Here is a 15,074-nt window from a genome sequence, read left to right on the forward strand (position 1 = left end):
GGCCAGACATTAATGCAGATTTACAGTCACTAATGAGTGACAGTGATGAGCCAGACAATTCAGAATAATTAATGCTGACACCTTATAACCTTATACATTGACAAGCTCCATAAGCTTCCAGGAGGAGGAGGAGGAGAAAGAGATGAAGATGATTTTGCTAATTGGCAGAATCAGGAGGATGGTGAGATAAACCAAACTTCAAGAGAAGAAGACATAATCAAAAGCATGCAAGAAAGTAGTGATGAAGAAGACATACAAGGAGAGAGCGTGAAGATTTCCCACACCACTGGTGCTGAAGCTGCAGACATCTTCCTGAAGTACTTTATGCAACGACTAGACACTTGCAGTACTGATATAATGCTTGTAAAGCTGTTGTGTGATAAAGCATGCTGCTGTTGCATATTATCATTGAGACAGCAAAAAAAAAACTGGGACATCTTTCATAGTGAGTGATATCACTCTATATATGCACTCTCAAGGACTAAGTTTTCTATGAAAATGAACATATTTTTGGATTCGATAAAGTATGGTCGCTACATGTTTAAAGTAACTTTCAGACATTCTCAGTAATCTGCCGGATTAGTGAGAGTCTAATGTACCTTATGAGACACTGATAATTAATATTCACTATAATTAACCTCTGACATTGGTCACCTTTGGTTGTGTTGTGATGCTAGTTGTTTATGGTATGTGTTTTGTCACTTTGCACATGTCCACAAATCAAGGTTTTAAATTTCCTAGTACAGCACTCTTTCGTTGCATTTGTGCCTTGAAAATGGTGGGGGTGTGCGTCTGCCAAAATATCATTGGTTATTGAAGATTGCACATGGCTGCATTCCCATAACTTATTTTAGAACTGAAACATAATTGTGAATGTTAATGTACAAATTCTTATGTACTAGGAATGTAAAAATAATGTTACTGTGTAGCACATGAACATTCTTTGAATAGTGGATGAGAGAATCTAAAGAATACTGGAAACATTTTGTTCAAATTTCAGTCAATCCAACCTACGATACAAAATCACACTAACATCTGCAATTTCTGATTGCAACCAAAACACAAGATTCAATTTTTCCCAAGAAAATATATTTTGGTTATACTGATAGGCATTTTGTTACACAGTGCATGAGTTAGTATTTGCCCATCATGAAAAGGCATAACAGGTGTATGCAACACACCAAACATACAGCTTTGCATTTTATGTAGAAAGGTGGAAGGGGCAGAAAGGAAAGTGAAGGGACTATTGATATCAACTGCTTTGGGACTTTATGCAGCTGGAGCGCGATTCAAACCTGGGATCTCCTGCTTACTAGGCAGTTGTGTAAATCACTGCACCACTCATACACAGTGTTTATCACAATTGCGCAGACTATCTTGGCACGGCCTCTCGGCCGATCCATATTCCCACCTAGTGCCACTTATCCGCAGTCCCTGTCTGTGTCCTCCACATTTACTACTTTGAGATTCCCGCAGGAGGTTGGCCAGGATTGTGCATCGGCACTGAAGGTAGTGGATTCCTTGCCCATCGAGGCAAATCAATTATCTGAATGTATGGTGTCTGTTCTTTTTGATATGTCAGAAGGAATAGATGCCAAGTATTCAAGTAACATAGATATGCATCTCAACATATCCAGGATGGAATGTGACCCCCCCCCCCCCCAGTCTCTCCTCTGCCCTCTGTCTAACTTCCCAACTGCCCTATCCTCTCTCCACTTTGTCCTTACGTGCTCTCCAGCAGAACTTCACTGTCCCAAACCTGCTATCCCCCCCCCCCCCTCCCCTGCCCCACTCCAGCTTCCTCCTTACCCCCACCCAGTTGCCACTCCTATCATCCACTGCTGCTGTTGCTCACAGTGTTTCAGCTGCCAGACACTGCAGACGTGTACGAGTGTGTGTGTGTGTGTGCGCATGCGCGTGTGTGATCCATTTTCGACAAAGGCCTTGTTGGCCGAAAGCTTATATTATGACAGTCTTTTCGTTGTTGAATTGGGTACCTGTGACTTGATTCATACAGAATGTATACACTGAAGGTATCTGATTTTTTGGTTCATATGGAGGAAGCTTAACAAAGAACAATGTGACAACAACATTTTACTTACTTAAGTAACTTTGAAAATAGGCATTAACAGTGTGTCTTGCAACATTCTAAGAGATAAACCCACAAAAATTAATGCAGCAATTATTAAAAAACTGGACTCAGATGAGGCCAAGAGACAGTTAATATCAAGATCCATACACTGATAATACAGTCAAACCAAGTTTTGTTTTTAATGTCATCTTGTTCCTACTGTACTGGTTGGTTGATATGGGGGAAGGGACCAAACAGTGAGGTCATCAGTCACATCGGATTAGGGAAGGATGGGGAAATAAGTCAGTGGCGCCCTTTCAAAGGAACCATCCCGGCATCTGCTTGAAGTGATTTAGGGAAATCATGGAAAACCCAAATCAGGAGGCTGGCTGTGGGTTTGAACTGCCATCCTCTTGAATGTGAGCCCATTGTGCTAACTGCTGCGCAACCTTGCTTAGTACTGCACTGCTGTGATTGTAATACACATGTTGCAAGTGTTGTTTACAAAACAGATATTTCAGATGAACAGAATGAGTGATTACTTATAAGTTTTATTACATATATAAAATAGAGGGAAACATTCCACGTGGGACAAATATATCTAAAAACACAGATGATGTGACTTACCGAACGAAAGTGCTGGCAGGTCGATAGACACACAAACAAACACAAACATATCTGAAATGTCTGCTTGTGTCTGTGTATGTGCGGATGGATATGTGTGTGTGTGCGAGTGTATACCTGTCCTTTTTTCCCCCTAAGGTAAGTCTTTCCGCTCCCGGGATTGGAATGACTCCTTACCCTCTCCCTTAAAACCCACATCCTTTCGTCTTTCCCTCTCCTTCCCTCTTTCCTGATGAGGCAACAGTTTGTTGCGAAAGCTTGAATTTTGTGTGTACGTTTGTGTGTCTATCGTATCGACCTGCCAGCGCTTTCGCAAACCCTTATTCAACAAGCTTAAAGTTCTAAAAATATGAAACATTCCACGCGGGAAAAATATATCTAAAAACAGAGATGATGTGACTTACCATACGAAAGCGCTGGCAGGTCGATAGATACACAAACAAACACATACATACACACAAAATTCAAGCTTTCGCAAACAATGGTTGCTTTGTCAGGAAAGAGGGAAGGAGAGGGAAAAATGAAAGGATGTGGGTTTTAAGGGAGAGGGTAAGGAGTCATTCCAATCCCGGGAGCGGAAAGACTTACCTTAGGGGGAAAAAAGGACAGGTATACACTCGCACACACACACATATCCATCCGCACATACACAGACACAAGCAGACATTTGTAAAGTCTTCATTATTCTGCAAGGTGCTTAATGCTTGACAGCCAAAAACTTGGAAATAAAGTAATATCAGAAAACAAACTAATAACAATTTTAGCCTTCCATAATTATGTGAAGGTATTTTAATTTGCTTGATAGCTCACAGCCACAGAAATCCATTTTATTTTCATTTGATGTGAAAGCTTGATATGATGAGGAAACAGCAAAATTGCTAGGAGCGACAGTTCAAGTACCCAGAAGTGGGAGAAGGTACTGCTCATACGCAACTCAACTACGCATGCGTGTGAGCTCACTGGAAAGTGCTCAAATGCAAACAGTTGTGACGTCACCCTCATTGCGAGCAGTTTGTTGTTGTGAAGTACTGCACAGTCTTCGTCCTAAAGCCTTTGACACATTTTGCTGTTGACAGCCGTTACAGTATCATTTCTTACCCGACAAAATTACAAAAAGTTAACTAAAAACTAGAACACTGAAAAATTCCTGGCTTTTTGCTGGTTTTCTTCCAGACGAAAAAATTCCCAGGCTTTTCCCGGTTGTCCTGGGGTGTATACAACCTTTGTGACGAAGGTAATTGGAGAAACAAAGATAGGGTAAAACTCTGACAGAAGTGACAATATGGCTTAATGTTTGTCCACTTTTTCTTTGCAGACTGTGACAAAACATGTTATTTTTAATCTTCGTTGATCCATTATGGATCGTGGAACGACGGCTGGCATGAACTTCTTGATGCAATAATTTACCAACAGCCATATGTATTGCAGAAATTTATTTTATTTCATGAGCTTCTATGTGCTACTAGTTTCGGCATTACATTGACGCCATCTTCAGGCCCCACTCGTGACACAGACTCAGTCTGTGTCGCCTGGCCACCAAGAGCTGTTGCAGGACGATTTGATTCACAGATCCAGTTGTATGGCTCCTTCCGTGTATAGCGATTTTATGACTATGATTAGTGGGGCCTGAAGATGGCATCAATGTAATGCCGAAACTAGTAGCACATAGAAGTTCACAAAATAAAATAAATTTCTACAATAAATACGGCTGTTGGTAAATTATTGTATCAAGATGTTATTTTTAAGTTCACAATCATATTATTAAATGGCAAAATACTGACGACTGGCATTTTCTATGACTTTTCAAAAGCATTTGATTAGCAACAATGTTCTCTTAGATAAGCAAAATTTTACCTACATCTACATATATACTCTGCAAACCACCATATGGTGCGTGGTGGAGGGTACTTCGTACAACTACTAGTCATTTCCTTTCCTGTTCCACTTGCACATAAAGCACAGAAAAATGGTTGTCTAAATGCCTCTACACGATGCCTAATTTCTCTTATTTTGTCTGTGTTGTGCTTACACAAAATTTATGTAGGTAGCAGTAGAATCATTCTGCAGACAGCTGCAATCCTGGTTCTCTAAATTTTCAAAACTGTGTTTTGTGAAAAGAATGTTGTCTTCCCTCCAGAGATTCCCATTTGAGATCACGAAGCATCTCTGTAATACTAATGTGTTGACTGAACCTACCAATAACAAATCAAGCAGCAGACCTCTGAATTTTTCCTTTTATCTGACCTGACCTCATAGGTATTTCAAATACTTGAGCTGTACTCAAGAATGGGTTGCACTACTGTTCTATGTGTTGCCTCCTTTATAGATGAGCTACACTTACTTAAAATTCTCTTGACCATTTGACTTTGCTGTGTTATGTCTAGATATTAAATCCTTTGCACTCTGTAGTACAGACACAGGGTGTCTCTGAGTTCTCTTATTTAAATCGCCAATGCCTGGGTGGCAAGTGCACTTCAGAGAATTGTACAAATCTTTCTGTGGAAACAATGAGGCCACCAACCAACAATTATCGTACACACTAAAACAAAAAGTGCACTTTCATTAAAATATATTTACATAAGCATTACAATACAAAGCTTTTCACTTTGTGATGTCTTTGAAACTCTTCAGGATGGACTGTTTCTATCAACATTTCACTCAAATTGTTTAAAAATGAATCATCAAAATTGTTGTCACCCTCACTTTTACTTACACATTCCTCTAAAAGCTCTACAGAAAGAACTGTGCGTGAAGAACTAGCCGTTTCTCGTCTAACAACTTGAATGTTCTAATTGCAACCTCTCTCTCGACACAACTACTATAGTTCGACACTGAGTTAATACAGGTTTCCCTCGATCATAGTACTATGCAGCATTGATGGCAAGTACAATCAGATTCGCGAATGGAGAAAGTGAGAGCTACTAAAAATCATGTCAAAAGAGGCTCAACAATGGAGTGGAAAACAAAATTTGCAATGTCGATCATCACTCACCACTGGATGGGAAAAGATTAATCAACATGACTGTGTCAAGCAGCACACCACCAATACTGTATTTGAACATTATAGGATTATTTTTCCTATTAATCTGCATTAAGTTGCATTTTCTACATTTAGAGCTAGCTGCCATTCATGACACCAAACAGAGATTCTGACTAAGTCAAGCTGTATCCTTCTGCAGTCACTCATGACATTACTAGGGCAGCAGCAAATGGTCACAGACTGCTACCTGTCAACTTCAATTCTTTGACTAGCACTTCTATGCCCAGGATGCCTATTACTATGTCCTCCATATGGGAGTCTGTGTAATAGTCAAACAAAAATATGTCTGTACTATACTCCTCTGTGAATGATTCTTAAACATTTTCCTTTTGCTATCTTCCACTGCCAAATCAAACAGGTCGACAAGTGACTGGATAGAAACCTTCAATCCGCTTAGTTTCTTCTGGTTTGAACAGAAAGTGTAATAATCTTTGCTTCCTCAGCATTTTCTGAATTTTGCTATCAAGCCACTGTGGATCTTTTCTCTCCTTAATCCACATATTTGGCACATATTTCTTCAGAGTGCAATTTTGAATCAGTTTAAAATTTTTCCCATAATTCCTTATGTCGAATACTACCAAAGAGCTTGCTGGTCACTGATTTTCATCCTGTCAAACTAAAATGCTGTGAACTGTTGCATTACTTTGCTCAGGGAGTGTACACAATGAAACATCACTTTCAGAATGGGGAATAATCACTACAAATGTACCATAGAGGTCAATATCAGGTCTTGTCTTGTTCTGATATATAAATAATCTTCCACCATATATGTCAAAAAAAGGTTTTGCATCACCTCGGTTCCTAGAGTTCCGGAACCTGTACAGAAAATTGGAATAGAGATCAACATAACATCATTTCCACCCTTTTTATTGCTCATGAAAACCACACATTTCATGTTGTACCACCATACAGCGAGACCTTCAGAGGTGGTGGTCCGGATTGCCTCTAATACCCAGTAGCAGATCCTCTTGCATTGATGCATACCTGTATTTGTCGTGGCATATTTCATCAAGGCACTGTTGGTCCAGATTGTCCCACTCCTCAACAGCGATTAGGCATAGATCCCTCATAATGGTTGGTGGGTCATGTCTTACATAAACAGCCCTTTTCAATGTGTCCCAGGCGCGTTCGATAGGGCTCATGTCTAGAGAACATACTGGCCACTCTAGTCAAGTGATATCGTTATCCTGAAGAAAGTATTTTGGTTACACAATCAGTTGGAGAATGGCATTCACGTATCGTACAGCCGTTACAGCGCCTTCCATGACAGCCAGCAGCATATGTCGGTCCCAGATAATGCCATCCCAAAACAGCAGGGAACCTCCACCTTGCTGGAAATTGTCTGGTTGAAGGCATATGCCACACTCATCGGTGAAGAGAACGTGATGCCAATCGTGATTCGGCATGTTGTTGGGTCCATCTGCACCGCACTCGGCATGTTGTTGGGTCCATCTGTACCGCACTGCATGGTGTTGTGGTTGCAAAAATTGACCTCACCATAGACGTCGGGAGTGATGTAGCGCATCATGCAGCCTACTGTGCACAGTTTGAGTTGTAACATGACGTCCTGTGGCTGCACAAAAAGCATTATTCAACATGGTGGCGTTGCTGTCAGGGTTCTTCCAAGGCCTAATCTGTAGGTGGCGGTCATCCACTGCAGTAGTAGCCCTTGGGCAGCCTGAGCGAAGCACGTCATCGACAGTTCCTGTCTCTTTGTATCTCCTCCATGTCCGAACAACATTGATTTGGTTCATTCCGAGACACCTGGACACTTTCCTTGTTGAGAGCCCTTCCTGGCACAAAGTAACAATACGGATGCAATCCAACTGCGGTATTGACCGTCTAGGCATGGTTGAATTACAGACAATGTGAGCCGTGTACCTCCTTCCTGGTGGAATGACTGGAACAATCGGCTGTTGGACCCCCTCCGTCTAATAGGCGGTGCTCATGCGTGGTTGTTTGCGTCTTTGGGCTAGTTTAGTAACACCTCTGAACAGTCCAAGGGACTGTGTCTGTGATACAATATCCACAGTCAACATCTACCTTCAGGAGTTTTGGGAACCAGGGTGATGCAAAACTTTTTTTGATGGGTGTATGTATGAAGCATAAGTAGTTTTCCTTGCTTACAGTCTAAGTATTATAATCAAAAGGAATACTTTCAGCATTTGAAAATGTAAATAATGTTTTCTCAAAAATATGTAACTGGTGCTGTGCAAATGGACTGTCACTGACTTCAGACAAAGCACAGCACATGCAATTCAGTACTGCATAAGGCCCACATATGTCATTATAAAAAATACTCGGAAGGGTAACTCAACAAAGGAAACAGAATATTCTAAATCCTTAGCTGTTAACAGTGATAAGAACTTTTTACTGGAAGCCATATCGAATGCCTAAACTCTGCTACTCTTGTGTTACAGGTAATGACAAATTTTGGATAAAAATACCAGAAAGTTTGCTCACTTTTCCTATTTCCATTCACTAACATCATTTCTTCCTACTCCGGGATAATCTGTCATTGAGAAATGAAGTGTCTGTTGTTCAGAAGTGTGTAGTATGGATATACTTGGTGTCCACTCTCGAACCTCTTGTAAACAGCCCTTTGATCAGTTAGGCCTTACAGCACATTTACTCCCTTGTGGATTTTGTTTTCAGCAATCAATCACTGTTTGAAAACAACAGTAATATTCCTCATTGTAATACTAGGAGGAGAAAAGATTTAGACTACCCACTACTCACAGAAAGGAATGAAGGATTCAGCCATAAAATACCTTTAACAAACTACCCAGTGACAGAGAATTTAATGGATATTAAAATTAACTCTAAACGCAAGCTAAAATCATATGGGCTTGATAATACCACCTGCTCTACAGAAGAATTTATGGGGTGTGTAATAGTATTGTGTGTGTGTGTGTGTGTGTGTGTGTGTGTGTGTGTGTGTGCGCGCGTGAGAGTTTTTTAAAGGGAGGGGAGGGGAGGGATTGGGGGGGGGAGAGAGGGGAGGTATTGGGGGGAGAGAGAGAAAGAGGGAGGGAGGGGGAGAGAGAGAGAGAGAGAGAGAGAGAGAGAGAGAGAGAGAGAGAGAGAGAGAATATAATTAAATCACTGCATGCTTGAGAAATCAGTATGTTGTCACAGTTTCCATTAGGAAAGTGGACTGTAATTATAAAACTGTCTTGTGCCATGTCATAACTAGAGGTTACAATTATGATCTACGTAATATGTAAATAACTGACTGCTAACATACTTTCTTGTTTCTTCAAATCCTCTGCTTGTCCCTTTTCTAGAAGCACTTCCCCTTCTTTCACAAATTGAATTATTCCTCCAAAATGTGGTGACAGTATTTCTTCCACGTATTCAGCACTTCTGGTATTTAGCTGTTCTCGAAAGGTTTCTGCTTCCTTAGAATTATCCTTTGTTCTCTCCTAAAATAACACATCACATTAATCTTTCAAAGTAACAAATTCATTATTTAGCAACAGTCATGATAATTTACAGATTTTGATAAAACTCTGAAAAACACACACAAGTCTGTTAAAAAAACTTAAATGAAGAAATTAACAGTTGTGACACTATCATATAGGACCAAAAATAATGCACATATAACAATGCAGGTGGATTCCTTCCAGCTATTACGCTTCCCTTTCCTTCAATTATTTGCTGGAGTAATTGCTGGAATATAGAATATTTTATAATGAAATTGGTCTTTCATATACTAAATGAATTTTATTTCACCTCTGTCATGTATTTTTTCTATCACAATTAGTATTAATGCAACCAAAATATGAGATTAAGTAAAAACTGTCATGGAAGCTTTTCAATTATAAAACTTGGAAGTGATTCAAATCTGAAGACTTTACTTGCAGTTTAATTAAATGAAAATTCTATTCTTTAATAAAATGCAAATATTATTCAAATATTTTGAGGTGTTCGCAGTTATTCATAAGTTCATTCAGTCATTATTTCCACACTCTTGGAATATGGACTACAATGTTATTCTATTAGGGCCAGCTGTGCTGTAAACTTGACCATTCTTATTGTGGACAAATATTTTTTTCACTGCTGTTCAGAGATTCTGCAGACTCCTCAGTTTCACAACTGTACATAACTGCTGCAGGAGCATCGCCTCAGAATCACTTTCATCACAAAAGTCACTTACACTACTTTCATGATTTGAGTTCTTCTAGTAATGCTTCCCATATAGCCTCTTCCTTTCGTGAAATGTACCACTTTTACAGAAATGTACTTCACACTCAGTGACAGAACAGTTACACAGGTCACAGAGACCATTCAAGAAATATTTCTGTCAAATAAATTAAACAACAATGCATCACAACTTCGAATGTCCATCCTCTACTGAGTCTCTCTCAATGCTCAATTTATATTGATGGCAGTGGACTGGTATGTGCAATTGAACATGCACAGTAACAAAGAAAAAACTCCAAGGTCAGACTGACCTGGGTGTACACTTCCAGAGTTAACACTTAGCGATATCACAAAGGAAACCGCTAATTATTATGGATATTAAATGAGTTGCAAATCTGAGCAAATAGTGACTGAACAATTGTGTCAGAGAAACTACCAACGGAAATTGAAATTCACTTTACAAATTACGATCATGTTGCGCCATGTTATCTGTTTACCAATGTGCTGTCAACCAAGGTTCTGTGTCGGCCATGTTCCGCATATGCTGTCTCTTATGTAGCAGAAAGAGTACATCTACTGCAGCTGATCATGTGTTGCTTCCTAGTTCAGGTGGATTATACTGATGTGAAGTGCAGTGTTAATGACAACTTTTATTTTTCTACTGTCATGAACTGTAATTTTATAATCCCATCTATGACTGTTTTCCTTAATTAAAACTATTATTTTGTATTTGTTTTATGAATTGATTACTTTTGTGACTGTTTCAAATAATAGTCTTTTATTATTGTGCTTATTTGTTCAATTGACATTTTATTGTTATAAGTTTTTTTACAATCTTTCTATTCAGTTTAACTGAACTTAACTATCCTGCTGCTGTGATTATATAAATCTGAACCAAAGAAAGCATTCTTCAGATGATTCTAAATGGGTTATTATTTGTTTATAAGATGCATTAATGCAATAAGAAGTGTCAATTTTGCAGTTGTGTCATTTTATTCTTTCGTTAGTTAAATCTATTTAATCTCACATGTCATTCTGGTTATGCTCAGCAACATTTAATCAAGTAGTTGACTTGGTGCCTTCCACACATTAATATATTTTTAGTTTTGTAACTTTTCCTTGGCCAGTTAAATAGTTGCAAAGTACTTGGAGGATGTAATTGGTGGTGCTCAAAAACTTTAAATAAATTTTATTTACAATGCTTCATTGCTCCCTGACTACAATTAAGACAAATTGTTTTGTTTGAAAATGAAATGAAATGTCGTGTGACGAGGGCCTCCCGTCGGGTAGACCGTTCGCCTGGTGCAAGTCTTTCGATTTGACGCCACTTCGGCGACTTGCGCGTCGATGGGGATGAAATGATGATGATTAGGACAACACAACACCCAGTCCCTGAGCGGAGAAAATCTCCGAACCAGCCGGGAATCGAACCCAGGCCCTTTGGATTGACAGTCTGTCGCGCCGACCACTCAGCTACCGGGGGCGGACTTTTGTTTCAAAATTCTGCTCTATTAGTTCAGTCTGCATTATCATCAGGCTGGCAACCAAATGGTGCCACCCTAGTGGTTATCCAGTAACTTAAGGGCATTGGACACTGCATGCTCATGTCATCTTAAAAAGACAGACTGCAATATGACAAGGAGGCCTTTCCAACATCATGCAGTCCCTACTCTTTTACAAATCACACCATGTCTATTATCTCTTCTAATAGTTCTAAAAGTCAATCATTCTTTTTTTTATCTTAATCTTAAAAAAGCTGACCTGTAGACATATATTGATTACTTTCCAGTTATGATCTAATCCTTGTTGTCCAAGTATTTCAGATGCTTGTGCTCCTTGACGTTGTCTCTGAAATCAGCTTCATTCAGTTACCTTCAAAATGCTACTGTGGTTACAGTCCTATGTTGCCAACTATTGTCATTTAAGAGTGATGTAACAACTGTACTCGCGTACCAAGATTTAAATTGTTAAATGAAATTAAAATATTGTTACCCTTAGATTAATGCTTCCTGAGGGTGCCAAATTAATCTATGGTGAATTCTTGCAGGGAGAGGGGAGGAGATGTATGAGGTGCCCCCAGACCGTGAACATGAGAAATTTTAATTATTAAATTTTACAAAGAGACTGCCTATCCATTCATCGACTTTTGGTTGCTGCAACAACAAATAACCTGTTCACACTGGAATAGGCTGAATCGTCATCGTCCCAGCTGCCCTGCAATCAAATCATGCCACAGGATCACCTGACCTGTGACACTGAGGGCTTTTAGAGCTGCAGGCAAAAAATATCTCTCTCTTCTGTTCCAAGCTGCTGTCAGAGCAGACACTAAGTGGTTTATTAATCTTCTTTACCTCTGCATTTTCCTTCTCCTTGAAGGAGGGTCTGGGGTTACTGGAGCTACTTTCTCTTGTTCTCTGGCAATCCTCACTTTGTAATCCTCATGAGCAAACACACCAATATGGTTTCTTTTCCTGAACATGAGTACCTTAAATGCAAGCTCAAAGAACTTTGAAATTATGACTAAACCCCCAAGTGGGTGTACAGGGCTCGGGGCTCGTAAGAGGGGGGAGGAGTGAGGGATGTAGAAGCATCAGTGGCAGGTGGCCATACAGCACTGAGCTAAGGGTGAATGGTGAACACGAGGCTGCTGAATCAAGCCTAGCAGAAGGTAAGCAAATGCCTCTGTCCAAATCCAAATGAAGTACCATGTCTTTTACAGGGTTTTTAAACAAAAGGTAAAAAAATTCCTTGCATTAACAAATAAATTCTCTCAATTTTCCTTGAATGTATTGGCAATTTTCAAAGAAAACAGTTTGACTTCAATAACAGCAGAGGCTCATTTACAATGTACTGCTATTAACAAGGTAGGTCTACGATGAAGAGTGCTACTTGCCACAAAGGAAACTGGAATTTTCAATCCTTTTATCAGATAATCATTAGAAAGAACTGTAATCCCAACATGAAATACAACAATGATGACTCACAAAATGAATAAAAAATTGATAATTTACTATTGCAAAAATGTATTCTTATTTAAGACTGTTTGTATACCAGAAAAAATCAAAAAATCTATGAAAAAGGGACTGTTTTATTTATATTAAACAAAAGTTGTTCAAGCAATCCAAAATTTCTTTAAACATTAGTGCAGTTTAGAGAGGAATCAAATAAACAGGTAGCTAACAATGAAAATGACTTTCCAGAGGTAATTCCAGGTAACAAATATAAAACCATTTTAGGGATGAATAAAGGGAAAGCACATAGTGATGTAGGTATTTTGACAAAAATGGGTAAACTGGAAGGAAAGTCATACAAAAGGATTTGCAAACTTATTAATGGAATTTTTGCAGAGAAAGATAATTTCCAAAGTTATTCTATTTCAAAAGTAAGACAGACAAGGCATAATAATCTACAGACCTATAGCACTCTTCTTGCATTAATCTCTATTATAGTTCTAACTCTTGGTAAAAATTACCGTATCCTTTGTTTTTACATGGTTATGGCATTAGACATTTTGTACATTTGTAATCACCAATTATCCACACTAAACCATACACTTTCTTAATGTTTTCATCTGCAGTTTGTTTTGGTGCATCCTTCACATGGAGCATCTACATGAGGAGTCTATACCTGAAATTAACTGCAAATTTTTTATCTGATAAAAATTAAATGGTGGACCATTCATACCTTCACCAAATTTGAGTGAATTTCTGTTTGTTACGATGTGGTCAAAATAAAGAATTTTACATGGGGTATAGTGTTTTACTTTATCAATTTGAGCAACGTGCACACCTAGTTTAAAATGATGTATAAAGAAAAGTATTCCACAGATCAAACTGATAGTTAACTTGCACCAATTCATATAATCGGAAGTTCACTGTTATCAATATTATGTCTGTGTTAAACAGAGAACTTTTCACTGTTTTTCCATAATTATAAGCACTGCACTAATCTGCTGAGATTTAAAGGAAAACTGTTACACCTGTCAAGAGGGTGAAGTAGCAGTACCTAGGAAATTTTTCAGTCTTTTACGGACTTAATTCTATGTGAGGAATATGGCCATGAGGAGTTTGTTGAGTCAATAAGTTCAATTTCTGCAAGGAAAAAATAAGTACATTACAAAAGAAATAAAAAGACTGAGTGTGGTGGTGAAATGACAGCTGTGTAGTGCTGGAATGGAAACATGGAGGAGGCTGGATGGGTGAGGACAGTGACTAACGAAGGTTGAGGCCAGGAGGGTTACGGGAATGTATGATGTATTGCAGGTGAAGTTCCCACCTGCAAAATTCAGAAAAGCTGCTGTTGATGGGAAGGATACATTTGGCACAGGCTGTGAAGCAGTCATTAAAATGAAGGATATCAATTTGACAGCTTGTTCAGCAACAGGGTGGTCCACTTGTATCTTGGCGACAGTTGTAGGTGGTCATTCATGTGGACAGACGGATTGTTGGTTGTCATGCCTACACAGAATGCAGCACAGTGGTTGCAGCTTAGCTTGTAAATCACATGTTTGGTTTCACAGGTAGCCCTGCCTTTGATGGGATAAGTGATGTTAGTGGCCGGACTGGAGTAGGTGGTGGTATGAGGATGTATGGGACAGGTCTTGCATCTAGGTCTATTACAGGGGTAAGAGCCATGAGGTAAGGGATTGGGAGCAGGAGTTGTGTAAGGCTGGACGAGTATATTGTGTAGGTTTGCTGAATAGAAGAATACCACAGTAGGAGGGGTGGGAAGGATAGTGGGCAGGACATTTCATATTTCAGGACAACGACAAGAGGCAATCGAAACACTGGTGGAGAGTGTAATTCAGTTGCTCCAGTCCTGGGTGATACTGAGTTATGAGGGGAATGCTCCTCTGTGGCCAGACGGTGGGACTTTGGGAGGTGGCAGGAGACTGGAAAGATAAGGCACAGGAGATTTGTTTTTGTATAAGGTTGGGAGGATGATTACGGTCAGGGAAGGCTTCAGTGAGACCCTCAGTATGTTCCGAGAGAGACTGCTCGTCACTGCAGATGCGGAAGGGACTTCTTGGTATGGAAAGGGTGGCAGCTGTCGAAGTGGAGGTATTGCTAGAGGTTAATAGGTTTGATACAGACGGAGGTAGTGATGTAGCCATCTTTGAGGTGGAGGTCAACATATAGGAAGATGGCTTGTTGGGTTGAGTAGGACCAGGTGAAGCAAATGGGAGAGAAGTTG

At 39.5% G+C, this 15,074-nt stretch overlaps 1 protein-coding gene across 2 annotated transcripts in view; it reads right to left on the reverse strand.

Annotated features, from left to right (window-relative positions):
* The window catches only part of LOC126262376 (vacuolar protein sorting-associated protein 52 homolog), a 109,255-nt gene that overhangs the window by 1,024 nt on the left and 93,157 nt on the right, over window positions 1-15,074 (reverse strand). For both annotated transcript variants that reach the window (XM_049958972.1, XM_049958973.1), the window contains exon 11: window positions 8,983-9,160. In XM_049958972.1, coding sequence (XP_049814929.1) covers window positions 8,983-9,160 — 178 coding nt within the window. The remainder of the gene's footprint in view (window positions 1-8,982; window positions 9,161-15,074) is intronic.

Source organism: Schistocerca nitens, chromosome 6 (genome assembly GCF_023898315.1).
Source record: "Schistocerca nitens isolate TAMUIC-IGC-003100 chromosome 6, iqSchNite1.1, whole genome shotgun sequence".
In the NCBI taxonomy this organism is placed as follows: domain Eukaryota; kingdom Metazoa; phylum Arthropoda; class Insecta; order Orthoptera; family Acrididae; genus Schistocerca; species Schistocerca nitens.